The sequence below is a fragment of the Larimichthys crocea genome, chromosome XII (genome assembly GCF_000972845.2).
Source record: "Larimichthys crocea isolate SSNF chromosome XII, L_crocea_2.0, whole genome shotgun sequence".
Classification (NCBI taxonomy): Eukaryota; Metazoa; Chordata; class Actinopteri; family Sciaenidae; genus Larimichthys; species Larimichthys crocea.
The window spans coordinates 26,385,349-26,413,128 of record NC_040022.1 but is presented as its reverse complement, the minus strand read 5'-3'; the positions used below and the strand labels follow the sequence as shown (position 1 = coordinate 26,413,128).

Sequence of the window (27,780 nt, the reverse complement as noted above, 5' to 3'; positions counted from 1 at the left end):
GATCTTGAGCTGTGTGTGACATCGTGCATATTCTGTCCATTATTTATACTTTTATTGATTTCTACACCATGTCCAGCTCTGGTTCTGGCACGACACTGGCTCCACTACCCGGCAACATTTGCCTGAAAACCTTCTCTTCTTCCAGACAGTCCAAAATGCCTGTGGTACAGACACTAAATCAACATTTTGTAACCTTTCTACCATAAAATAATACATTTGAAATCATTTCGATGCTACTACCGGTAGATATGAAAAGTACGTAAAGCTTAACGTCACATGCCACCAACTAATTCACTGATTTTGGTGAAACTGGATCAAATTTTAAAAAGAAAGTGCTCCACTTCAAGTCTCTGTGATTTACAGTTTCCTGATGGACAGTGAAGTAAACTGCTGCCAGCTGTAGCTGCTGTTAGCTCAGTTTGTTAGCCGGGCTGTGAGCTCAGAGCACCGGGGGAGTGTTAGCGTTTGTACCACGGGCGTTTTGAACCACCGGGAAGAAGAAGAAGAGGAGGTTTACAGGTGAATGTAGCCGGGGTGTGCAACCAGCGTCGTGCCAGAACCAGAGCTGGACATCAACAACAGTATAAAGAATGGACAGCATATGTGTGATGTCACACCATATGTCAAAATATATGGCTCCAGTTGCCGCCTAGACATTCAGATCATTGGTGGAAGGAGGTTGCAGAGTCCGGATACATTGCCCCGCTTGCAGAGCTCCTGTTCTGGCACAACACCATATTCGCTCATGCCCCGGAAACCTGGAAACCTCCTCTTCTTCCCAGTGGTTCAAAACTTTGGAGCTCATTTTCTCTTTATTTAGTGCCGTAAATCTGTTATTTAATGATAGAAATGTTACAACATGTCACAATAATCGAGCCAAATGCATTACATTTTTCCTGAAAACTGACTTTATTCCCTCTGAGGTGAGTGCAGAGGTGCCACAGCACCAGTACGCGGTGCCCTAACGTCGTCACACGGACCGTGGAGGCTGCTTTCCCTTTAAAGTATGACGCAGTTCAACTGGTGCTCCACTTTTGTTGTGCAGAGCGGAGCGGAGCCACAGTCTGCGGGAGGGAGCGGGGCTGGTTGGCTGCTGCAGCTGCACACACACACGGCTCTGCACGGGGACGTCGCCGCGGTGCTTTGGACCGGGCCCTCTCACACCTCTCCCTCTCTCTCCTCTCCCGTCATCATGGAGTTTTTACTGGGGAATCCGTTCAGCACGCCGGTGGGACAGCGGATCGGTGAGATGTTTTTTTTTTTATTATTATTATTATAACCGACATGATCAATCAGCATGGAGCCACGTTTGCAGCAGACGCCTCTCTCTCGAGCTCCTTTCTTTAATATTATAATAAAATATTATTAATAATGCACCAGCTGACTCGTATGTATCGATACATTTTTAATAAATAAGGTGTTTCTATAAGGACTGACACAGGAGAGACCGGTTATGCTTTGATTGACGTGTCCGCTCAACAATGATTGGACAGAGGCGGGATTTAGAGGATGCCAGGCTTAATCTGATTGGCTGATGCTGCACACACAGTGGACTGACCTAAATTAGATGCACATTTAGTGCTAATGAGCGGTTTTAGGGATTAAACCACAGAGAAGGGGGTTTAATTATAGCAGATGCATTTATATAAAAATGCTGAATATGCTCAGACATCTGTCCTCTGTCCATATTCAGACCTCTTATTTTGCTCAAGTGAAACTGTTGCTGGCAGATTTCATCATCTGTGACAGGCTCAGGGTGACATTAGCTCCACGCGTGGGTTGAAAACACCATCTCTGACTTGAGTTTTTAGTGCTTTTAAATGTCTGACAACTTCACAGCAGGAATCAAGAGGCAGGACTGCCAAGATGGCTTCAGAAACCGTCACAGATATGCTGCATACTCTTTGTACTGTTGTTTTATACACGTCTTGTTCATAATAATCTTTCAAAAGATTAAAAAAAGGTATTACTGTAGACTAAATTAACCGTTTTAGCCATAAAGTTGCCAAACAAGAGGTGTTTCAGCTCTATTGTAGGTGACATTAAAGGTCCAGTGTGTAAGATTAATTCAAATACGATCATGTGCTGCTGGAGGTGTGTCTGTTTGTGTTGAACATTACCCTGAAAATCGCGGATGCGACACTGTTTTGGTCCGTCCTACTTCCATCCGAGCGTTTCAGGATTGTTTAGCCCGCCAGACTTTGTTTACTTGCTCAGATTTGGTCATTTTCCTGGTTTATGTGCTCCTACATGTGTAAATATGCTGCGTAGTCTGTTTTTACGACCAGCAGTTTGCACAGGGTATTTTATTTTGAAAATCCACCAGATTTTCTTTGCTTTTTCTGTGTCTGGCTTCCTGTCAAATCTTCAGTAATAGAACAGCCACGTATTTCATGCAGAGCCGAAAGGAGGCCCGCTTCTGGAACGCTTCTGAACCGGATCGCAGCGGAGCCGGTGGGGTTTGATACATTAACAGTCGTGTATAACTGTGGTGACCGTGGTGCACACGTGTCTGGTGGAATTTGGGGGTCGCTCTTATTCACTGTCTATGTCACTTGACCACTGCTCACTCTTAAATCATCAGACGCTTTATGTCACGAAATCCCACACGCTGGTCCTTTTTAAGAAATCTGCTTTGATTAAGTTTCTATGTTTAAGGGTCCTAAGATTGACCCCTGTGGAACACCACATGTGACACTGGGCCTTTCATTTGTGGGCTTTTAAGGTTTATTAAGTATTAATAAATGTCAAGCTATGTGATCAAGTCCTGTGTCAACTGCCAATTATTACACCATTCAGTGTAGTCTTAAGTTTCATATTACTCATCTGTGCATATCCATCGATTTTTCACAGAAAGTGCGACCAACTCCAGCCTGCCATCAGAAGACTGGGCCCTGAACATGGAGATCTGCGACCTGATCAACAGCTCAGAGGAAGGGTGTGTGTTACATGTGTGTGTGTGTGTTATCTTGTTAGCATCAGGAACAGACGAGTCCTCTGGAGGATACATGCCAACTGTGACTGTTGAAAATTCTCTGATTACAGACCCAAAGATGCCATCAGAGCCATAAAGAAAAGGATTGTGGGCAACAAGAACTTCAAGGAGGTCATGCTGGCGCTCACGGTGAGTGTTGTTCACCCCGTTGACTTGGTTTATGTTCACATCACGTGGTTTGAGTTGCTGATTCTCCTCGTCTCCTTCCTCGTGTCAGGTCCTGGAGACTTGCGTGAAGAACTGCGGCTACAGGTTTCACATCCTGGTGACGACACGGGATTTCGTAGAGGGGGTTCTGGTGCGGTCAATCATCCCTAGAAACAACCCTCCGTTAGTCCTGCATGACAGAGTGCTCGGTATTGTACAGGTAATTAATGCCACATTACATGTTTGGCAACACTATGGCTTCATGGAGGGGAAAAAAACAGGTTATACGCTTATCTGGGTCATGATGGCAGCAGGTTTAGCAGGGCGTTCCAGGCATCCGTCTCCTCAATAACGCATTCCAGCTCCTCCTGGAGGATCCCGAGGCGTTCCCAGGCTAGATGGGCTATGTAGTCCCGCCAAAAGGGTTCTGGGTCTGCCCCAGGGTTAGGGTTAGGGTTAGTTGGACCAGTTGAACATCCCTGAAACACCTCCAAAGGAAGGCGCCCAGGGGGCAACCTGATTAGATGCCTGAACCATGTAATGGGTGGTGGTGGTGCCAGGAGACCTGTTGATGAGGACTGTAGTGGACAAGACGGGGTATAAATCTGTGAGATAGAGGTTATGAAGTGCTTTGAAGGTCCATAGTAAGACTTTGAAATTGTCTTGTGATACAGAGAGCCAGTGTAACGTTAAGTGGACTTTGTACTCCTGCAGAGTTCTGGACAAGTTGACGCCTGTGAATGAGTTTGTTGGGGAGGCAAGCCAACCAGGATTGTGTTGCAGTAGTCCATGGGCATTAAATAAAATGGCCGTGGAGTGTTGTGTTACAGCAGGGTGTAGTTCAGAGATGTTTTGCAGATAGAAGAAGGTAGTAGTCTAAGAACGTAAGGGTGTTGTCCAGGATTACACCAAGGCTCTTAGCCTGTGATGCAATAGGTATGGTGGTTTGGGCAGTGGGAAGTGAGCAGGTGTTAGTCCTTGAGAGTGTGCATTCTGAGCCTATAAGTAGTGTTGAATTTGAGGTAGTTGTTGGTCATCCATAACTGTCCAATCTGTCTTTATTGACAGATGAGGTTCTAGAAGTAGAGAAAACAGTATTATTGAGCTCTTTTCTCTCAGGGTGTTGCCACGATATTATCAGTCTTGTTGTTTTCACATTGCTGTACAGTCTCTTGTGGTTTTCCCCGTCTAGGCGTGGGCTGATGCATTCCGTAGCTCACCTGACCTGACGGGCGTGGTGTCGGTGTATGAAGACCTACGGAGGAAAGGACTCGAGTTTCCCATGACAGAACTTGATGGTTACTCACCTGTCCAGCAAGCTCCACAGAAGGTACAAACACACCCGGTACACTCCCTCACTCACTTGTTGCTTATATTCGGGTGCTCTCTGTCATCCTTTTGGGTCTTTTCTGTGCTTTTGCATACCAGACTTTACCCAGGAATGGTCCTGCTGTTACTACTCTACCTGCTGTGCTCCTATCTTCCAAACCTCCGCTCATTCCACCCCAGACCTCTGAGTTTAAACTGGTCCTAGAGGGAACCAATGCCTTCACTCCCATCCAGGTGATGGCCTAGCCTCACAGCTACTTAATCTTCCGGCACTTTATGAAATCAATATGTGCCTTTGTAAGGAGTTACCATAACTGGTGGTGTTTGCTCAGGAAATATTATTGACTTTCCAGATAAAAAAGCTGAAGACAGAGCTGGGAGTGGTGCGAAGCAACCTGACTATGATGTCAGACATGATGAGTCAGCTGGATCCCGTCACGGTAAAACAAGCAGACATGGAGCTGCTGGAGGTAAAAAACTAAATACAATGTAAAGTGTAGTGCTAGTCAAATGTTTGGACACACCTTCAAAAGGTATTCAAATTATTTAGTTGAATTTTTTGCCTTTTTAATGCACCAATGGACCAAGAAACGGGCAAGAATGGAAATTAGACCAGTGGAGCTCTGAATTAAGTTCAAATTTGAGTTTTTGGGTCTGGACTGTTTGTCTTTGTAAAGATAAATGGATGGTGTCTACATGTGTGGTTCCCACCGTGAGACATGGAAGAGGAGGTTTGATGGTGTGGGGGTGCTTTGCTGGTGATTTATCCAAAATTAAAGGCCAGCATGGCCACCAGTCACCATGCCATCCCACCTAGTTTGAGCTTCATTTAATTTTGAACATTGCAATGACCCCAAACACATTTCTTGGCTATGTAAGGGATATTTGACCAGGAATCAAAGTGATGTATCACCTGGCCTTCACAATCACACAACCTAAACCCAACTGAGATGGCTTGGGATGAGTTGGACTGCAAAGTGAAGGGAATATTCTGGTTTGTGTTATTTCATAGTATTGATGTCTTCTGTGTGAAACTACAATGAATTAACAAATGAGAAGGTGTGTCCAAACCTTTGACTGGTACTGTATTTGAAGTATTTTATGCATTGCATCGGCCATTTCCATCCATTCATATTGAGTAACAGTGCCATACCCTTAACTGATCTAGTACGTTATACATTTTGTGTTGCATCTGACCCCTCAACCTCCCCCCACCCACACATTATTTGTCTGATTGTGTCATTAGCAGTTGTACACAGTATGTAAGGATATGCAAGAGAGGATAGTGAAGATCGTGCCCAGACTCAGTGAGGAGAAGCTGATTGAAGAGTTGCTGGCAACTAACGATGACATGAACACTGCTTTTACTCGCTACCACAGGTTGACTACATTTATTATCATTTTTTCAGCTTATTTATCAGCAAATCAAGTGGATGGTGACGTTTTAACAGGTTCTATTTGACCATTAATTTACAGGTTTGAACGACGAATAGCAAATGGGCCGAACACAGAACAGAAGGTAAAGATCATTAAGAAAATCTTTCAGTTTGTTGGTCAACAATGGTTGCATCGTTGACTTTTAATTTATTGCTCTTCGTCTCTCAGAACCACACATACGTCAACTTAACGGACCTTGATTTAAAAGCTGAGTCTGTCGGCCAATCAGGGATTGCATCATTTTACAATGACAGATCACTCAGCCAGTCAAAAACCGACAGTTTGTCCAGTCAGATGGCAACACTTAGTAAGTACTTCGGCCTTTACACGTACTCCATATGTACTGCACATGTTCAGTGCCTGTACTCGTTCGATGTACTGTAAAATGGTCGCTGTTCTTCTTGCAGGTACGAGTGAATCAGATGATGCATTATCGCAGAAAATAAATGTCTCAACTCAACAAAGACCAAGGTACAGAAAGACTGGAAACTATAAGACTTTAAACACAAGGTGCATAAGTGATAGTTGAGTTCTGTGGGGGTGCATTGAACTAAATGGAACCTTTTGATTGATTGAACCATTGATTTGTTATCACAGTGTTACAGTTACAATCTAACAGAGCAGCCATGCAGTCGTCCCCCAAGTAAATTCTCAGGAATGCCATTTGTTTTTTAGTCTAATACCAACTTATTCCCTCTAATTCTTTTTTTAGGACATGGGCCAGTACTTCACTATGTGCTAACTGAAACTACTAGCTTACATGGCAGTTAATCGATGTGCAAATGTTTCTGTTCCAGCGAGAAGAGTGAAGTTGCAGTGGACGGCCTGGCTCAGGCTCAGGACAGCAGACTGCTAAACACAGCGACGGTAAGCAAAGATGGCAAATAATTCAGGTTTTAAACTGTTTAACAGGTTCGGTCACAAGATTTATCAGCTGACGTCACTGAATTTTTCTCAGTTCTGATGTGACCTTTGGTAAACAATGGGAAACTGAGTGTGTCTTATTTGGCTTTGCTTGGTTTTGTAATCAGAAATCCAATATCACAGCCAAAGTCCTCAGTGTTCTTGGCCTATATGTTGCTTTGTCTCAGTAACTTGTTTTCCTCTACATGAAGGATGGCAGCCCAGTATCCACCTGCAGCTCCTCACCAAAGTTAGATTGGATGATTAAAAGGGGAATGGTGGGTCTTTGTCCAAAAATGTGTGCTGGTTTTGGTTTCAGTGATTCATCTTTCCACACCATGTGTCTTTTGGTTTTGTCATGAGGTTGCTGTGGTCTAAATTGCTTTTGTTTGGATCTGTTTTGGTGGTTTTTAGAGTTTACTTTTGTGCCTACACGTTTTATAGAGCATGACAATGTTTTGGGTTGCCCTGTCCTGCTATGCTACATCGTGTTTTGCTTGCTGACATGTGGTTGTTCTTTTGTGTTTTATATTTTGACATCTTCATCAAGTTTTACCGTGTATTATATTATATATTTTACCACACTGACAATCCTGGTGCTCTGCTTTCTTTCTTAGATTCCCATTAACCAGTCCAATGTAATGGATGATATTGAGAAATGGCTCGCGTTGGATGATGAGGTAAACGGACGGATTACTGAATTTAATACAATATAGCTGTGTTATTTACTACGTTTCCTGTTAATTTCTTGATCATTGTTGAATTTCAGCACCTATTCTGGAGCCCTGCTTAGATCTGTCTAAGCTGTGACCCAAAAAATCACTACCAGAATGCTGGCAACCTGCTAAATTGCTTTCATGACAAAAGTTTTCTGCAGCTCGGTTCTTTGTCCCATTAAATAACTCAGCAATGCAGAAACCTTGGTGTCATTTTTTATTAAAAACCACTTAGTCTTTGACGCGTTTTATTCTACTCTCTTTGTAGTTTTAGAGCTTTTTTATAGCTGTTATTAATATATATGTTCACACAAAGTCAAACAGCTTTGTCATATTTGTCCTCAAACTGCACAGATTTTGTGTATTTTATATATATGTGAAGAAAAGTATGTCTTGTCTCTGTTTGTGTCACAGTATGATGACTTTGAGGATTCAGACGGTGTGACCAGTGAAGGTGAGTGTCTTTACACTTGAGGTTTTTTATTTATTTCTTTTGCATGTGTGTGCCAGTGTGACTGGATATGCTTGGAGCTACAGGCCTGACTTGAGGTTTTCTCTAATTTCTACCCATCAGTGTCATATCTCATGTCTGCTTCTAGATAATTCTGCATTTGGCCAATAGGTGGCACTAGAGGCTTAACTGTGTATGTGGTGCCACGTACTACCTCTGCTGACCTGTTCAGCACAGAAACTACTGAAAGACTGCAGCTGTGTGTTTTGTTTTGTTTTTTTGTTTTTTTAACACAACAAGAAGTTAGAAAGACATGAAAATATATAACTGGTGTGGGGAACAACTAACAAACGCTTGATTACTCAAAACTACATGAACAAACAAACAGATCTGAATCCAAAGAATCGGTATAAGTCCAAGGCTGTAACATACAAATCTTCATGTTTTAAACAGTTTGTATAGAAATACAGTTTATCTTTATAAATTATATTGATGCCGGATTGACAAGAAGTCTGTCGACATATGAGAGTGATGTGTTTTTACGGACACGTAATGAATTGTTCAAATGTCATATTTCTTAAAGGGAGTTTGAAGTCCTTTTCTCCCTCGTTAGAACAGTTAGAGTGGTTGTTGGAACAGTTAGAACAATTAGAATAGTCGTTAGAACAGTTAGAATAGCTATTAGAACAGTTAGAACAGTTAGAATAGTCATTAGAACAGTTAGAACAGTAGTTAGAACAGTTAGAACAGTAGTTAGAACAGTTAGAATAGTCGTTAGAACAGTTAGAATAGCCGTTAGAACAGTTAGAATAGCCGCTAGAACAGTAGTTAGAACAGTTAGAACAGTAGTTAGAACAGTTAGAATAGTCGTTAGAACAGTTAGAATAGCTGTTAGAACAGTTAGAATAGCCGCTAGAACAGGCGTTAGAACAGTTAGAATAGTCATTAGAACAGTTAGAACAGTAGTTAGAATAGCCGTTAGAACAGTTAGAATAGCTGTTAGAACAGTTAGAATAGCCGTTAGAACAGTTAGAACAGTTAGAATAGCCTTTAGAACAGTTAGAATAGCCTTCAGAACAGTAGTTAGAATAGCCGTTAGAACAGGCGTTAGAACGGTTAGAATAGTTGTTAGAACAGTTAGAATAGTCGTTAGAACAGTAGTTAGAACAATTAGAACAGGCGTTAGAACACCTGTGAAGCGAGGAGATACATGTCGTTTTAAAGTCTCAGTGCTGTTACACTCAGCACTCTGAAATGACTCTTGTCCAATCAGATTACTTGGTTGGAACTTACAGTTGTATATCCTTTTATAAAACACTATGGCTGTTTACGTTTGTCCTTGCTGCTTCTTTACCCATGATAACATTCAGTAAATTGACTTTAGATAATGAATGAAGTGTTACCTTGTCTAATCCTCGCTTTTCTCCCTCCCCGCAGAGTTCGACAGGTTTTTGGCAGAACGAGCAAAAGCTGCCGAGCGTCTGCCGTCGGTGAAGGCTTCCTCAAAGGATACCAACCACTCCGAGTCTTAAGCTGCTGCACTTTAAAACCTGCCCGATTTAACACTACTCATGAAGCTCCTGCGCCATCAGGCTGAGACATGGAGATTTTGTTTTAAATCAGTGGTTGTATGGCACATTTGAGATGGGAAATGAGAACCCATATCTGAGGAAGGACATCTTAGCTGTGTATACTGCTCTTTGCTCTGGAGGAAAAAGTGTTTTATAACTGATCAAAATAATGTGATTTAATGAAGGATGTGGGTTTTTACTTGACTGCATTATGAGGGTTTGTCCATGTGTGGAATGCAAACATTTGCACATTTTATATGGTTACATTCCTGCTGTTGAAAGAGAGAGATGGGATGGATTAAATTGCTGATATATATGTTGTCCAACATCACGTCCCCGTCAAAGTAGCAAACACTGTTTTAAGAGAAGCTCGGCTGTTATATGAATTGAATAGTTTGTTGCTTCACATCGTTCTTGTTGTAGGATGTTTTTTACATCCAACATTCCCCTTGTGAAGACTTGAAGCTGAACAGGGAGTCGTGACAGTCTGCTGTCAGATATTAAACTAAAACTATTAACTGGAAGTCTGTCTGTTCTTACTGTGTAATCCAATTCATGCTGTCAGATCCTTTTTAGATCTTGTCTGTTAATTAGATTTGACTTTGTTTATTTAAAGTTTTTGTGAGTTTTACACACATACATTTGTGTTTTTAATCTGTTATTAGTCCATTAGGCCGTCCACCAATGGGTTATGGTTCGGAGGTTAGGCAACATCCTGTTTTAAAACACATGAATCAAACTGAAACTTAACAAGTGAAAAAACTGTCCGGAAAGATGTCCAACTGTGAAGTGGAGGTCAGAGTTTAGGCATGAGTTTACATTAAACTGACATTAAATCAGTGAAATTTAAAGGGTTTTATCATAGAAGAATGCTTGAATCGATCGATTAAACACCACATACAATGGGGGTTTGTCATAAACTAAACATATTTGAGCTATCTGTTCAGTGTTATTTATACATCACTAAATCATAACAGAAGTTATCTTTGACACTTAGAGCTGCACTAATCTTTATAATATTATTTACAGACTTAACAATTCCAACCATGAGCAAACAGAGAGTGGACATGTCTCCATATTAAAATGAGTTTGACTGCCACTGCTTGCTCATGATGGGACTTGTTGTGTCTAATAATAGTACTGTCCTCCCTATCTCTCTCTAAACTAAACTGGTTCTGCTTGAGGGTTTTGTCTGTTAAAAGGAAGTCTTTCCTTGCCACTGTTGCCAAGTAATAAACAAATATTTTCCTCCCCATCCCCCTCTCTAAACTCAGCTGGTTGTGGCAGATAGTGACCCACCAGTGGGCTATAGTTCTGCTTGAGGTTTCTGCCTGCTAAAAGTTTTTCCTTGCTACTGTCGCCAAGTGCTTGCTCATGGTGGGAACTGTTGTGTATGTAAATAATATTGTCCTCCCCACCTCCCTCTCTAAACTCAGCTACTTGTGGCATATGGATGTTCCACCATGATCTGGCTTCTGCCTCTTTCCTTGCCGCTGCCAATAAAAATTCTTGCTCATGGTGGGAACTGTTGTGTATGTAAATAATATCGTCCTCCCCATCTCCCTCTCTAAACTGAACCAGTCACGAGAGATGGATGTCCACCTTGATCTGGCTTCTGCCTCTTTTTCCTTGCCGCTGCCACCAAGTACTTGCTGATGGTGGGAACTGTCCAGTCTCTGTAAATAATGTTGTCCAGTCGCGACAGATGGTTGTTCACCATGATCTGGCTTCTGTCTCTTTTCCTTGCCGCTGCCGCCAAATTCTTGCTCATGGTGGGAACTGTTGTGTATGTAAATAATATCGTCCTCCCCATCTCCCTCTCTAAACTGAACCAGTCACGAGAGATGGATGTCCACCTTGATCTGGCTTCTGCCTCTTTTTCCTTGCCGCTGCCGCCAAGTACTTGCTCATGGTGGGAACTGTCCAGTCTCTGTAAATAATGTTGTCCAGTCGACAGGTGGATGTCCACCATGATCTGGCTTCTGCCTCTTTTTCCTTGCCACTGCCGCCAAGTACTTGCTCACGGTGGGAACTGTCCAGTCTCTGTAAATAATGTTGTCCAGTCGCGACAGGTGGATGTCCACCATGATCTGGCTTCTGCTTTGGGTTTCTGCCTCTTCTCTTTGCTGCTGCCGCCAATTTCTTGCTCATGGTGGGAACTGTTGTGTATGTAAATAATATTGTCCTCCCCATCTCCCTCTCTAAACTGAACCAGTCACGAGAGATGGATGTCCACCATGATCTGGCTTCTGCCTCTTTTTCCTCGCCGCTGCCGCCAAATTCTTGCTCATGGTGGGACTTGTTGGGTCTGTGTACATAAAATATTAAAAAAGTCTAGACCTGCTCTATATGGAAAGTGTCATGAGATAACTACAATGTAATTAAACTGAATTGAAATTATATAGTTTTAAATAACACAGCAGCTCATATTAGGCAACAGGTTGCTGTCATATCTACCTAAACCAGTCAGCAAATACTCCCTTAAATCTGATTGGACAAACCAAGCCACCTGGCAACTACCCTGCCTTCTGATTGGTCCACACGGCATACGCCTCCACTTACTACGTGACGTAACCACGCCACGCCTCGTCTTGTACGTCCACACACACACAGACAGCTCACGTCGGTAACCGTCATGTCTCTCGGTAAAGCTGCACGAAGTTTGGTGACACCGATCCGGGGCGTGCTGCGGCCTCCGAGCCGGAGCTACGCCGCCGTCGGTGAAGCCCGAGCGGTGCTGGAGAAGGAGCTGGACGGTATCCGAGCGGCGGGGACGTGGAAGGCGGAGAGGATCATCACGTCCATGCAGGGACCGCAGATCAACGTGGACGGCAGCCGGAGCAGTGAGTCCTTGAACGCACCGTGGTGCTTTCAAAACACACACACACACACACACAAGTTGTTTTTGTCAGTTGTGTTATCTGGTTACATGTTATCTGCGTGAACTTGACTTGAAGTCATGAACCCTTGCAGGAGGACACAAGAGGTGAGTCAAAAAACATGAATCAAACTGAAACCGAAACATGTCCAGCTGTGAAGTGGAAATCTCAGGTCAGTGTTTAGGCATGAGTCACATTAAATCAGTGACATGGACATTAACATTGAGTTTGAACTGAAATCTAAAGAAAGAGAGAGAGAAACCAATACATACTTCAACCAATACCATGCCTGAAAGAGACACAGAAAAAACTAAACTAAACATATTCAAGCTATCTGTTCAGTTACAAGTTATTTATACACCAAATCATAACAGAAGTTATCTTTTGACACTGCCCTAATCTTTATAATATTATTTACAGACTTAACAATTCCAACCATGAGCAAACACAGAGTGGACTCGTGTCCATATTAAAGAGTGCTGAGGTAAACTTGATTTCTGGACATTAAATTGAGTTTGAACTGAAATTTTTAAAGGGGTTTTTATCAAAGAAGGATGCTCAGATCGATCGATTAAACACCACATACAATGGGGGATTGTCATAAACTAAACATATTCAAGCTATCTGTTCAGTTCAGTGTTATATTTATACATCACTAAATCATAACATAAGTTATCTTTTGACACTGGTCTAATCTTTATAATGTTATTTACAGACTTAACAGTTCCAACCATGAGCAAACACAGAGTGGACACGTGTCCGTAGTATATTAAAGAGTGCTGAGGTAAACTTAAATTCTTAAATTTTGAGTTTGAACTTGCCCGGCATTAAATTTAAAGGGTTGATTTAATCGATTGATAACACAACGCCTAAACATATATAAACTAAAGTATAAGCTAAACATATTTGAGCTATCAGTTCAAATACTTTTCATTTACGTAGTACCAAATCATAACAGAAGTTATCTCATGACACTTTGCATATAGAGCTGGTCGAATCTTCATGTTATTCCCAGACTTAACAATTCCAACCATGGACAAACAGCTGTTGACAAGTTAATGGAAAGATAAAGTCCAAATGTCGAGTGGAGATCAGCAGTTTAATTTTATTTATGTAGCATGTATTTCTAATATTATTTACAGAGGTGCAGTAGGGGTGACTTTAGTTCAGTATGCAGGGATTTGGCTTGTCAAGTCCAACATGGACCAAACTGCTGATAGCTGTCCTCGTCACTTCATCATGGATGCATCGATGTTTCATGAAGTATAACATCACTTCATCATGGATGCATCGATGTTTCATGAAGTATAACAGGCACTTGTCCATGTTTGCACATAAACAGACGAAGATCGGTGTTGAAAAAACACACGAATATCGTGCTATCTTCGTCACATTAGATGTCTTTGCAGCTCAGTCTTTGTCTTGCTCGGCAAAGAGCGAACAAGACAAACTCTTTATGAACGTGTTGTGAACTCTCGACACGCTCCCGTGCAGTGTGTGTTTTTTTTTGTTCTGCTTCATTGTTTTGTTTGTGTCATTGTTTCTGGTTTCTATAGCGTGTCTGAGCTGCTCACCGTGCTTATTGTCTCTCAGGAATATTGAACTTCTGTGCCAACAACTACCTCGGACTGTCGAGTCATCCGGAGGTGGTGCAGGCGGGGGTGGATGCTCTGAAGTCTCACGGTGCCGGACTGAGCTCCGTCAGATTCATCTGCGGCACACAGGTACGAACTCACCTGCTCGGCCCAGCTCAGCTCAGTCGTGTGGATAACAACACGTACGTAGCAGCGTTTACGACTGAGTCTCACTCTGTGTTCAGGACCTGCACAAACATCTGGAGCAGAAGCTGGCAGAGTTTCACGAGAGGGAGGACTGCATCCTGTACGCCAGCTGTTTCGATGCCAACGCCGGACTGTTCGAGGTTCTGTTGGGTCCAGATGATGCCGTGCTGTCCGATGAGTTGAACCACGCCTCCATCATCGACGGGATCCGACTGTGTCGGGCGCAGAGGCTGCGATACAAGCACATGGACCTCAGTGACCTGGAGACCAAACTCAAAGAGTCTCAGGTGTGTTGATGTGTGTGTGCAGCTGAGGCTAAATCTGACGACTGACTCAGAAAATAGTTTTTATTTTGTAATTCTGGGCAGACTAACCCTTTGGTATTAATTCCTCTTTCTTGTAACATGTGAAGCAACAAAGGCAACTCCTGATATTTCTCAATCAGCACGTTGTCTCGTGTCTATTTGAGTCCACATTACTGAGCTGACCGGGTTAGATCAGGTACTGATCATGTGTTTCGTCCTCCTCAGTCAGCTCGTATGCGGCTCGTAGTCACAGACGGAGTCTTCTCCATGGACGGAGATGTGGCGCCGTTGAAGGGGATCTGCGACCTGGCTGAGCAGTACGGAGCCATGGTGTTTATCGACGAATGTCACGCCACCGGCTTCCTGGGACCCCGAGGCAGGTGGGTAAGAACCTGAGACCATCAGAGGAAGATGAAAGTCGCAGCTTCACAATCTGAGCTCTTGGCGTTCAGATAAATAAGCGATAGGAGCGCTCTCTAGCGCCATCAGGAAGCAGGCGACTGGCTACGTTAGATAAGATCGACTTTATTGATCCCACGCCGAGGAAATCCACTTGTTACAGCAGCTCGCAATATATAAAGTGGATGATAAAATCCTCATAAATGTCCTGGTGGATCAGCTGGTAGAGTTGCTCTCCATGTCTGAGAGTCCTGAGAGTCCTTCGACTCCGTCCTGTGGTCCACGATGTCATTGTCCTGTCCACTCTCACGAGTTGAAAGAGTTCCCAGGAAGTCACTTCTCCATGATGCTTCGCTCTCCATACTGCTGTTAGAGATCTTAGGTTCCCGATGATAATTGTTGTATTGTACTGACACGAAGTGTTTTCATATTTGTGGTCAGCAGAGTGATAAATATTGTGTCTTTGTGTCTCTCAGAGGAACAGACGAGCTGCTGGGAGTGATGGACAGAGTCCACATCATTAACTCCACCCTGGGGAAAGCACTGGGAGGAGCAGCCGGTACGTCTCCATCTGAGTCTGCTACAACATCTGCTGTTGCCAGGCAACCAGAACAGACCGGCGAATAGCCATAGACCACGAACAGACAGAGCTGCAACTGTTGAATCTTTCTCTGTGTTCTTTCCAGGCGGTTACACGGTCGGTCCGAAGCCTCTCATCGACCTGCTGAGGCAGCGCTCGCGGCCGTACCTGTTCTCCAACTCCCTCCCTCCGCCCGTGGTCGGCTGCGCCACCAGAGCTGTGGAGCTGCTGCTCGCCTCCAGTGAGATCGCTCAGAGCATGACGGCCAAAACCATGAGGTAGTTATCGTCATTGGACCCTATAGGCGCTGTACAGATCCTGACCCACTGGACTGACCGGAGGTTCAGTGTCTCCAGTATTTTGTATTTGGACTGCAGTGCAACTTTTTAACCACTAGACAGCAGTGTTACATGTAAAGTTACATATTGTTCTTTTAAGCTCGTCCATGTTGTAGTCCATGCAACCGCCACAGCAAATGTTTCAGTCTGATACCAATATACTTCAAGAAGGGAAGATGATCCTGTATTTAATTTGTCATGTATTACTTTGTACTGGATTTATTTATGGAAATTAAACTGCAAACTGTAGAAATTAAAATTAGATAATGTTGGTGCAGACTGCAGACGGCTGTTAGATAAATATGTTTCCCATCTTTCTTAACTGGTCTCAGTCACATGTTGCCTTCAGTATTATTCAGCTGTGAGCTAACCAAGAGAAAGCAGCTCATGTTTACAAAATACGCCTCATCCTGAAGGATTCTGTACATCTTCCTCTGTCTAAAAAGACTCCTTATAAACTCAAACACTTTTAAACTCTAAAAAAACTCCCTATAAACCATTTAAAACTCTTGAAAAACTCAAAAACTCTCAAAACTCTTGAAAAAGTATAAAAATCCTCAAAAACTCTCAAAAAAACATTTAAAACTCTCAAAAAACTTTTGAAAAACTCTAAAAATCGTCAAAAACTCTCTATAAACCATTAAATACTTTCGAAAAACTCTCAGAAACTCTCGAAAAACTCTTTAAAAAGCTAAAAACTCTATAAATGTCGAGCCAGACTTGATGACGTTTGTTTGATTTTGGCTTCGTCGGATATCGATGTGTTCATGGTCGTCAGTTGTTCCTGATCATTTCTGTGTTTGACTGCTTCAAACCTCCAAAACAAACTCTTTCTTCACCCAAGCGTTATACTGTGATCTCTTTATTGAAGCTCACGCTGCTTTCCTGTTTTTCTATCCGTTCAGGTTCAGGGACAAGATGACTCAGGCCGGCTTCACCATCGCGGGCTCGGCTCACCCGATCTGTCCCGTGATGCTCGGCGACGCTCGGCTCGCCTCTCTGATGGCCGACGACATGCTGAAGCTTGGTGAGTCTCAACCTGTTTTGTTAGAAGATGTGGAGTGTGAATGAATCTCTCTTGTTGATGCATCTCCTCCCTCCTCAGGCGTCTACGTGATCGGATTTTCATACCCGGTAGTACCGAAGGGCAAAGCCAGGATCAGAGTTCAGATCTCGGCCGCTCACACAGAAGAAGACATCGATCACTGCGTCGACGCTTTCATCCAGACGGGCAGGAAACACGGAGTCGTCTCCTGAGGACGCCGGATGAGACGCCGACAGGACAAATCGCCGACGCGTCAGCTCGTACAGATCATGTCTGTTGCCGAAGAAAGCTACGAGGGACGAAGATGGAAATATGAGTTACTGATTAAAGTTTATGTTTGCTTCGCTAACGCGTGTTGATGTTTGTATGTTAGGACAAAGGGCTGTTAAACTGAAACTTTACGTCAGGGAGGAAATGTTTGAAACATTCATCTGATTTAAACATGTTGGTTTTAATGAACATGAGGATCTTAAAGGTCCAGTGTGAAGGATTTAGTGGCTGCACGAAAGGCTCCATTTAAAGCCAATATTTAGTTTGATTACTCCGGGCTACCGTAGAAACACGACCCATAAAAGAGCAACCACGGGATTGGTAGATCTTGTAGACTTATTTACAGGTGATTATTCGCTAATAGCTCTTAAGATTATATTTAATTTCTGCTTTAAACTTTATTGAAAATCTTTAAAAACTCTAAAAAGAACTCTAGAAACTCTGTTAAAACGTCCCAGCTACACTTTTTAGCTTCATATTCTGTAAATGAAGCCGTCTAAATCTGACACACTGGACCTTTAACGCAATTTAATAAGGACTAGAAAGGCGTTCTTTCGCCGTATGGTGGACGCCAAGAGGAGGAATCTGTTGTATAAAAGTCTAATTTTTATCAAACATAATGATTCATATTTTCTGGTGATCATATATTAAAAAAAGCATTACATGTTATACATTATGTTGCATTTCTGCCATATTCTGACACACTGGTATTTAAGTGTTACAGGAGAGCTGAGCGAGCTTCGATCACACCGTCTTGTCATTTAATTTCAGACAAAATAAACGTCAAAGCCTCTAAACTGACTCCGTCGACTGTCATTTCACTGTAACTGAAACACAGCGTGTCCTGATTTACACGTGTTTAGTAAAGGCAATCGGTAAAAAAACGACACATCAGAAGATTGATGCTCTAAAAACTTTAAAGTATTCATCCGACTGTGCGAGTCATTTAATTTAAACCAGCTTCACGTGTTTGAGGTCAAGATGGCGGCGATCAGAGCCACCACACACCGAGCTTCACGACGACTCTGGCGTCCACCATGATGTGGTTCTTCCTCGCCGCTGTCACCAAGTGTTTGCCCATGGTGGGAAATGTTGAGTAAACTGTAAATAACATTATAAAGAGGACTTTGAATATATATAAATAAAGTTTAATTGAACTCAAATTGACATATAAACAACTATGTTTAATGTTTTATTTTGTTTAATGTGTCAATTTTAAGTCTTTGTTGTGTGTTTACGTTGTCTTGACTTTGTTTTAACAGTTTAATGTTGTGTTCATGTTTCTTTGTGCCTCCTCGTGCTTCCTCCTCCTCCTCCTCTTGTCCTTTTCGCGCCATCACTGCCCACAGACTCCACCCCTACACCTCCTCAGCCTATAGCAACAGGTTGTTCCAGATCCAGCCAATCAGAGCGCGGCAGAGGGGCGGGGCGAGGAACGAGTCGCGGGAAACAGACGGGAAGGAGTTCAGTTTTTTCCCGCGAAACGCAGACTGCGCAGCTTTTGTCTGAGGCGGTGTGTTTCCACTCTGAAGTCCACGGCTCTGTGTCAGACTCTGCTCTTCTTGGTACCGTCTGGTTCTGGTTCTGGTTCCGCTTCAGCATGTCTGGCTTTGACGACCCGGGAGTTTACTACAGTGACAGCTTCGGAGGAGGAGGAGAGGGGCCCGGCGGGGATGAAGGAGGACTGAAGAGGAGCCAGATCAAGAAACGGTTCCGAGAGTTCCTCCGACAGTTTAGAGTCGGAACCGACCGAACCGGGTTCACCTACAAATACAGGTGAGTGTAAACGTCTCAGTTTAGGAACTGTATGTAAATCACCCAGGTGACGTCATCAAAGTCACTCACTAAATATTTAGGTAAAGATAATGTATAAAGGGTAAATATGTACAAATTAGCTGAAAGAAGTAATGTCTAAAATGGTTAAATAGGTAGCCAGAAGTATTGTCTAAATGACTAAAAATATTGTATAAATGCTAAATAGTTAACTAAAAGTATGTTGTAAATGGCTACATGTTTAACTAAAGGTAATGTATAAGTGTGTGTGTGTTTATAAGTTAAACGTATTGTATAAATAGCTAAAGTAGCTACTAAAACAGAAGTATTGTGTTTATAGCTAAATGGCTATAATTATTGCTTAATAAATAAATGCCTAAAATTACTAAAGTTAGCTCAAATATTTAGCTAAAGGTAATGTATAAATGATAAGTGTGTGTATATAAGCTAAAAGTAATGGCTAAAATAGCTAAACAGTTAGCTAAAAGCTTGTTTAAATAGTTAGATATTGGATAATTAGCTAAATAGGCAAACGTATCGGACAAATGGCTAAAATATTTAGCTAAAGGTAATGTATAAAGGGTAAGTGTGTGTATATATAAGCTAGACGTATTGTATAAATGGCTAAAGTAGCTAGTTAACCAGAAGTATTGTTTGAATGGCTAAATAGCTATAATTGTTGCTTAAAAGTTAGCTCAAAATGGCTAAATATTTAGCTGAAGATAATGTATAATGGGTAAATATGTACAAATTAGCTAAAGGTAATGGCTAAAATAGCTAAACAGTTAGCCACAAGTATTGTATAAATAGTTAGATATCAGATAAATGCCTAAAATAGCTAATTAGTTTGCTCAAAATGGCTAAATATTTAGCTAAAGGTAATGTATAAAGGGTAAATGTGTGTATAAGCTAAAAGTAATGGATAAAATAGCTAAACAGTTAGCCAAAAGCATTGTATAAATAGTTAGATATTGGATAATTAGCTGAATAGACAAACATATCGGATAAATGGCTAAAACATTTAGCTAAAGGTAATGTGTAAATGCTGAAATTAGCTAAAAGTAATAAGTGGATAAATCAATTGGCTAAAGAGTATTTTCAGAGTCAGTTAAGCTGAAGCTTCGGTATCTGTAGTTCTTTGGTTTGAGATCACCAGTTCATCACCTCGTTGTTTTTTGTTAAATCAGAGATGACCTGAAGAGACACTACACCCTCGGGGAGTACTGGGTGGAGGTGGAGATGGAGGACCTCGCCAGCTTTGACGAGGATCTGTCCGACTGTCTGTACAAGCTGCCGACGGAGAACCTGCCGCTGGTGAGTGTCAGACATCCGGCGATGAAACCTGTTTACGTGAAGATAACTTAACCTGTGTCGCGGTCGGTTTAACGCGTTTGTTGTCATGGTTACTGTTAATTTACAGCTGGAGGAAGCTGCGAAGGAGGTAGCCGACGAGGTGACGCGTCCCCGGCCTGTCGGCGAGGAGACGGTCCAGGACATCCAGGTCAACCTGAAGAGTGACGCCAATCACGCGTCCATCCGCGGCCTCAAGGTACGTCCACGCCTCCGTCCCCTTGACGTCCTCACAGCTCTGATCAGCGGTGTGTGACGACGTCTCTCTGTCCTCTGCAGTCCGAGCAGGTGTCTCGTCTGGTGAAGGTCCACGGCATCATCATCTCGGCCACCCCGGTGAAGGCGAAGGCCACCAGAGTTTGTCTGCAGTGTCGCGGCTGTCGCGCCGTCATCAACAACATCCCTCTGCCGCCGGGCCTGCAGGGCTACGCTCTGCCGCGCAAGTGCAACAAGTGAGTACGACCACCGGGAACGTGACTCGACTATGGCGTTCACGTCCCCCCCTCATCATCATCACGTCTTCCCTCTCCTCAGTGAAAATCCCTCCAGAGTGAAGTGTCCCATCGATCCGTACTTCATCATCCCGGATCGCTGCGTTTGCGTCGACTTCCAGACTCTCCGCCTGCAGGAGTCTCCGGACGCCGTCCCTCACGGCGAGATGCCGCGTCACCTGCAGCTCTACTGTGACAGGTGAGGCGCTCATCACCACGGTTACATACCTTAGCGATGGAGATGGTCTCATGCTCCATTGCCTCGTGAATCTTTTCATCTGAAACAAACAAAACTAACTGTTACATCACTATAAATGTGGCAGACCGTCAGCTCAAACTCCGCCTCCTCCCTCAGGTATCTGTGCGACCGCGTCGTCCCGGGCAACCGAGTAACCATCATGGGCATCTACTCCATCAAGAAGATGGCGGCCGTCAAAGCTAAAGGCAGAGAGAAGAGCGCCGGGGTCGGTATCCGTGCGTCGTACCTGCGAGTGGTCGGCATCCAGGTGGACACTGAAGGTGCAGGCCGCGGTGCGAGCGGGTCGGTGTCTCCGCAGGAAGAGGAGGAGCTGCGAGCGCTGGCGGCGACTCCCAACGTCTACGCCTCGCTGGCTCGCTCCGTCGCTCCCTCCATCTATGGCAGCGACGACCTGAAGAAGGCCATCACCTGTCTGCTGTTCGGAGGCTCGAGGAAGAGGTGAGGCTGTCTTGTCTACTGCAGCACAGGTGAGTCCGAATCTTTACAGGTGTGTTAACGCTCGTGCTTCCTGTCTTGCAGGCTGCCTGACGGTCTCACTCGCAGAGGCGACATCAACCTGCTGATGCTCGGAGACCCCGGTACAGCAAAGTCTCAGCTGCTCAAGTTTGTGGAGAGATGCTCGCCTATCGGGGTAAACATCAACTTTCCCGTTAACCACGTCTGAACCGGATGACGTTGTCATGGCGTCAGCGTGTAAACTCACCTTTTCGTTGTGCGTTCACAGGTGTATACATCAGGTAAGGGCAGCAGTGCGGCTGGTCTGACCGCCTCCGTGTTGAGAGACCCGAACACTCGTGGGTTCATCATGGAGGGTGGAGCCATGGTGCTCGCCGACGGTGGAGTCGTCTGCATCGACGAGTTCGACAAGGTGAGACAGTGAAGGTAGTTTATGTTGCTAATGCTATGCTAATATGCTATTTTATTATACGGCTAAAATAGCTAGCTGAGAGCAGTGGCTAAAACAGTTAGCTTCAGCTAAAAGTAGTTGTTAAAACTGTTAGCTTCAGTTAAAAGTAGTGGCTAAAACAGTTAGCTTCAGTTAAAAGTAATGGCTAAAACAGTTAGCTTCAGCTAAAAGTAATGGCTAAAACAGTTAGCTTCAGTTAAAAGTAGTGGTTAAATCAGTTAGCTTCAGTTAAAAGTAGTGGTTAAAACAGTTAGCTTCGGCTAAAAGTAGTGGCTAAAACAGCTAAAAGTAGTGGTTGAAACAGTTAGCTTCAGTTAAAAGTAGTGGTTAAAACAGTTAGCTTCAGTTAAAACAGTTAGCTTCAGTTAAAAGTAGTGGCTAAAACAGTTAGCTTCAGTTAAAAGTAGTGGCTAAAACAGTTAGCTTCAGCTAAAAGTAATGGTGGCTAAAACAGTTGGCAAAAAGTAATGGTGGCTAAACAGTTAGCTAAAAGTAATGGCTGAAACAGTTAGCTTCGGCTAAAAGTAGTGGCTAAAACAATTAGCTTCAGTTAAAAGTAGTGGTTAAAACAGTTAGCTAAAAGTAGTGGCTAAATCAGTTAGCTTCAGTTAAAAGTAGTGGCTAAAACAGTTAGCTTCAGTTAAAAGTAATGGCTAAAACAGTTAGTTAAAAGTAGTGGCTAAATCAGTTAGCTTCAGTTAAAAGTAGTGGTTAAATCAGTTAGCTTCAGTTAAAAGTAATGGCTAAAACAGTTAGCTTCAGTTAAAAGTAAGTAGTGGCTAAAACTGTTAGCTTCAGTTAAAAGTAATGGCTAAAACAGTTAGCTTCAGTTAAAAGTAGTGGCTAAATCAGTTAGCTTCAGTTAAAAGTAGTGGCTAAAACAGTTAGCTAAAAGTAGTGGCTAAAACAGTCAGCTAAAAGTAGTGGCTAAAACCGTTAGCTTCAGTTAAAAGTAGTGGCTGAAACAGTTAGCTTCGGCTAAAAGTAGTGGTTAAAACAGTTAGCTAAAAGTAGTGGCTAAAACAGTTAGCTTCGGCTAAAAGTAGTGGCTAAAACAGTTAGCTAAAAGTAGTGGCTAAAACAGTTAGCTTCAGTTAAAAGTAATGCTTCGGCTAAAAGTAATAGCTAAAACAGTTAGCTAAAAGTAATGGCTAAAACGGTCAGCTAAAAGTAGTGGTGGTTAAAACAGTTAGCTTCAGTTAAAAGTAGTGGCTAAAACTGTTAGCTTCGGCTAAAAGTAGTGGCTGAAACTGTTAGCTAAAAGTAGTGGTGGCTAAAACAGTTAGCTTCAGGATTAAAAACAGTTTTGTTGTTTCAGATGAGAGAAGACGACAGAGTGGCGATTCACGAGGCGATGGAGCAGCAGACCATCTCCATCGCTAAGGTATTTACCTGTTTGTGTACTTTTTATCTTGAACCTGTGCCGAGAGGCTAACAAGGCTCAGGCTAACATCTCGTCTCCACCCAGGCCGGCATCACCACCACCCTGAACTCGCGCTGCTCCGTGCTCGCTGCAGCTAACTCCGTGTTCGGCCGCTGGGACGACACAAAGGGCGAAGACAACATCGACTTCATGCCCACCATCTTGTCTCGTTTTGACATGATCTTCATCATCAAGGACCACCACGACCAGCAGAGGGACATGGTAAGAAGACACAACTGACACAGCAACCGTCTGCTGCTTTAAATCCATTTAAAAAAAATTAAAGTTTTAATAAAACCTGTTTGTAGACGCTGGCTCGTCACGTGATGAACGTTCACCTGAGCGCTCAGACGCAGACGGAGGGCGTCGAGGGCGAAATTCCTCTCGCTACCTTCAAGAAATACATCGCCTACGCCAGAAAGTGAGTCTCAAATCTTCACACTCTTAATAAAGTCACTCTTGTGGCTCAATGTTAGCTTACAGTAATGGCTAACTGGCTAAAATTGTTAGCTAGACATAATGGCTAACTGGCTAAAGTAATTAGCTTCAGTTAATGGCTGACAGGCCAAAACTGTTAGCTAAATAAGGTTAACTGGCCAAAACTGTGTTAGCTAAATAAGGCTAACTGGCCAAAACTGTGTTAGCTAAATAAGGTTAACTGGCCAAAACTGTGTTAGCTAAATAAGGCTAACTGGCCAAAACTGTGTTAGCTAAATAAGGCTAACTGGCCAAAACTGTTAGCTAAATAAGGCTAACTGGCCAAAACTGTTAGCTAAATAAGCTAACTGGCAAACTGTTAGCTAAATAAGGCTAACTGGCCAAAAATGTTAGCCGTAAATATGAGCTAAACGAACTGGCTAGCTAAATATGAGGCTAACTGGCTCGACTAAATATGAGGCTAACTGGCTAGCCTAAATATGAGGCTAACTGGCTAGCTAAATATGAGGCTAACTGGCTAGCTAAATATGAGGCTAACTGGCTAGCTAAATATGAGGCTAACTGGCTAGCTAAATATGAGGCTAACTGGCTAGCTAAATATGAGGCTAACTGGCTAGCTAAATATGAGGCTAACTGGCTAGCTAAATATGAGGCTAACTGGCTAGCTAAATATGAGGCTAACTGGCTAGCTAAATATGAGGCTAACTGCTAGCTAAATATGAGGCTAACTGGCTAGCTAAATATGGGCTAAATGGCTAGCTAAATATGGCTAAACTGGCTAGCTAATATGAGGCTCTAACTGGGCTAGCTAAATATGAGGCTAACTTGGCTAGCTAAATATGAGGCTAAACTGGCTAGCTAACTATGTAGGAGGTAAACTGGCTAGCTAAATCATCGAGGCGTAAGGCTGCTCACATATGAGGCTAAACTGCTGCTAAATATGAGGCTAACTGGCTAGCTAAATATGAGGCTAACTGGCTAGCTAAATATGAGGCTAACTGGCTAAAATTTCTACCTTTAGCTAATGGTTAAGTTCCTGGTCATAATGAAGTTCATCTTGTGTGTGTGTGTGTGTGTATATGTGTATCTATGTATGTATGTATATATTTAATTATATTTAACGTGTGTTCACAGTAAATGTGGCCCTCGGCTTTCTGCTGTGGCTGCCGAGAAGCTGAAGAACCGATACGTGGTGATGAGGAGCGGAGCGCGAGAACACGAGAGGGAGTCGGACAAGCGACCGTCCATCCCGATCACCGTCAGGTACGTTTACATCAACACGTCACGTGGCGGACAGTGTGATTTACCTGAACGTGTTAACCGTGTTGTGTCTCGGTGTTTCCAGGCAGCTGGAGGCCGTCGTTCGTATCGCGGAGTCTCTGGCTAAGATGAAGCTTCAGGCCGTGGCCGGAGAGGAAGAGGTGGACGAGGCACTCAGACTTTTCCAGGTGTCCACGCTGGACGCCGCGCTGTCCGGCAGCCTGTCAGGTGTGTGTGGCGTAAACTGTCTCTTACCTGGATGCGGTGTTGTGATCTCGTGTTCCTAACCCTGCTCTGTCACCAGGTGTGGAGGGCTTCACCTCTCAGGAGGACCAGGAGATGATCTCTCGGGTGGAGAAGCAGCTGAAGAGACGATTCGCCATTGGCTCGCAGGTGTCCGAGCACAGCATCGTCCAGGACTTCACCAAACAGGTCAGTCAGTCGATCAGGCTAAATGTCTGACTTGATTTAGTGTTCACTGCTTTGCTTCTTCACTCGTGTGTCAGAGAAACTGTAAAGCAACACGCTGATTTGCATCGAGTCAAACGATACGGTTACACATCGGACAAAAACAAATCAGACACTCACATAGACACACATGCCTGAGTGGTGTAAAACGAGTAGCAGAAGGTTTTAAAACTCAACTTCTGATTTATTTAAAATCATTTTTATTTTTAAGTAATGGCTAAACGGCTAAAATAACCATTACCTTTAGCTCATTATATGGCTAAACGGCTAAAATAACCATTACCTTTAGCTCATTATTTTAGCTTTTAGCCATTACCTTTGGCTCATTATTTTAGTCTTTTAGCCATTACCTTTAGCTCACTATTTTAGTCTTTTAGCCATTACCTGTAGCTCATTATTTTAGTCTTTTAGCCATTACCTTTAGCTCACTATTTCAGTATTTTAGCCATTACCTTTAGCTCATTATTTTAGCCTTTTAGCCATTACCTTTAGCTCATTATTTTAGTCTTTTAGCCATTACCTTTAGCTCATTATTTTAGTCTTTTAGCCATTACCTTTAGCTCATTATTTTAGTCTTTTAGCCATTACCTTTAGCTCATTATTTTAGTCTTTTAGCCATTACCTTTAGCTCATTATTTTAGTCTTTTAGCCATTACCTTTAGCTCATTATTTTAGTCTTTTAGCCATTACCTTTAGCTCACTATTTCAGTATTTTAGCCATTACCTTTAGCTCATTATTTTAGCCTTTTAGCCATTACCTTTAGCTCATTATTTTAGTCTTTTAGCCATTACCTTTAGCTCATTATTTTAGTCTTTTAGCCATTACCTTTAGCTCACTATTTTAGCCTTTTAGCCATTACCTTTAGCTCACTATTTTAGTCTTTTAGCCATTACCTTTAGCTCATTATTTTAGTCTTTTAGCCATTACCTTTAGCTCACTATTTCAGTATTTTAGCCATTACCTTTGGCTCACTATTTTAGCCTTTTAGCCATTACCTTTAGCTCATTATTTTAGTCTTTTAGCCATTACCTTTAGCTCATTATTTTAGTCTTTTAGCCATTACCTTTAGCTCACTATTTCAGTATTTTAGCCATTACCTTTAGCTCATTATTTTAGCCTTTTAGCCATTACCTTTAGCTCATTATTTTAGTCTTTTAGCCATTACCTTTGGCTCATTATTTTAGTCTTTTAGCCATTACCTTTAGCTCATTATTTTAGTCTTTTCGCCATTACCTTTAGCTCACTATTTCAGTATTTTAGCCATTACCGTTAGCTCATTATTTTAGCCTTTTAGCCACTACCTTTAGCTCATTATTTTAGTATTTTAGCCATTACCTTTAGCTCACTATTTTAGTATTTTAGCCATTACCTTTAGCTCACTATTTCAGTATTTAGCCATTACCTTTAGCTCATTATTTTAGTATTTTAGCCATTACCATTGGCTTACTATTTTAGTCTTTTAGCCATTACCTTTGGCTCATTATTTTAGTCTTTTAGCCATTACCTTTGGCTCACTATTTCAACTTTTAGCCATTCCCTTTAGCTAACTATTTTAGCCTTTGGCCATTCCCTTTAGCTAACTATTTTAGCCTTTAGCCATTACCTTTAGCTCACTATTTCAGTATTTTAGCCATTACCTTTGGCTCACTATTTTAGCCTTTAACCATTACCTTTAGCTCATTATTTTAGTCTTTTAGCCATTACCTTTAGCTCATTATTTTAGTCTTTTAGCCATTACCTTTAGCTCATTATTTTAGTCTTTTAGCCATTACCTTTAGCTCACTATTTTAGCCTTTTGGCCATTACCTTTGGCTCACTATTTTAGCTTTTTGGCCATTACCTTTGGCTCACTATTTTAGCCTTTTGGCCATTACCTTTGGCTCACTATTTTAACCTTACCTTTGGCTCACTATTTCAGCCTTTAGCCATTACCTTTGGCTCACTATTTTAGCCTTTTAGCCGTTAGCCTTGGCTAAAAAAAGTCAGGCACTTTCCTGGTTAAATGAAGTTCAGAGTTCTGTAAATAAGCTCTCCTGTCTTTGTCTCTTTACAGAAATATCCGGAGCACGCCATCTTGAAAGTCCTCCACCTGATGTTGAGGCGTGGCGAGCTTCAGCACCGCATGCAGAGGAAAGTCCTCTACAGAGTGAAGTAGAGCGAGCTGATCCCGAGCACGTGAAATGTAAATAGTTTTGATCTGCCGATGGCCGTCTTTATGATGTTTAAGTGTCTGCACGATGTGTAAAGAACAAAAGATAAATAAA

At 42.6% G+C, this 27,780-nt stretch overlaps 3 protein-coding genes across 8 annotated transcripts; all 3 read left to right on the top strand.

Annotated features, from left to right (window-relative positions):
* Positions 1-1,006: 1,006 nt before the first annotated feature.
* tom1 (target of myb1 membrane trafficking protein) lies at positions 1,007-10,226 on the top strand. Of its 6 annotated transcripts, none has more exons than XM_027285018.1 (17): positions 1,009-1,244; positions 2,372-2,454; positions 2,854-2,938; positions 3,046-3,124; positions 3,213-3,362; positions 4,335-4,472; positions 4,571-4,705; positions 4,825-4,941; positions 5,718-5,851; positions 5,948-5,990; positions 6,077-6,215; positions 6,316-6,379; positions 6,706-6,775; positions 7,024-7,089; positions 7,429-7,491; positions 7,942-7,981; positions 9,416-10,226. In XM_027285018.1, the coding sequence occupies exons 2-17, from the start codon at positions 2,394-2,396 to the stop codon at positions 9,508-9,510; spliced, it is 1,479 nt and encodes a 492-aa protein (XP_027140819.1). In that variant the 5' UTR covers positions 1,009-1,244; positions 2,372-2,393; the 3' UTR covers positions 9,511-10,226. The 6 variants fall into 6 exon arrangements, with proteins under 6 accessions (XP_027140817.1, XP_027140819.1, XP_019125042.1 ...); XM_027285019.1 differs by having other exon boundaries at positions 1,011-1,244; positions 2,400-2,454; XM_027285016.1 differs by lacking the exon at positions 2,372-2,454 and having other exon boundaries at positions 1,007-1,244; positions 5,721-5,851.
* A 1,904-nt stretch (positions 10,227-12,130) lies between these two features.
* On the top strand, positions 12,131-17,943 carry gcat (glycine C-acetyltransferase). Its single transcript, XM_010750977.3, has 8 exons — positions 12,131-12,392; positions 14,022-14,152; positions 14,248-14,496; positions 14,740-14,894; positions 15,390-15,472; positions 15,600-15,771; positions 16,737-16,858; positions 16,937-17,943. Exons 1-8 carry the CDS (start codon positions 12,185-12,187, stop codon positions 17,086-17,088), a joined length of 1,272 nt encoding a protein of 423 aa, XP_010749279.2. The 5' UTR covers positions 12,131-12,184; the 3' UTR covers positions 17,089-17,943.
* A 663-nt stretch (positions 17,944-18,606) lies between these two features.
* On the top strand, positions 18,607-27,780 carry mcm5 (minichromosome maintenance complex component 5). The gene is made up of 15 exons (XM_019269481.2): positions 18,607-18,922; positions 20,107-20,233; positions 20,340-20,468; positions 20,549-20,721; positions 20,804-20,959; positions 21,116-21,457; positions 21,539-21,650; positions 21,744-21,887; positions 23,245-23,310; positions 23,395-23,571; positions 23,658-23,770; positions 24,922-25,050; positions 25,133-25,275; positions 25,352-25,479; positions 27,570-27,780. Exons 1-15 carry the CDS (start codon positions 18,747-18,749, stop codon positions 27,669-27,671), a joined length of 2,217 nt encoding a protein of 738 aa, XP_019125026.2. The 5' UTR covers positions 18,607-18,746; the 3' UTR covers positions 27,672-27,780.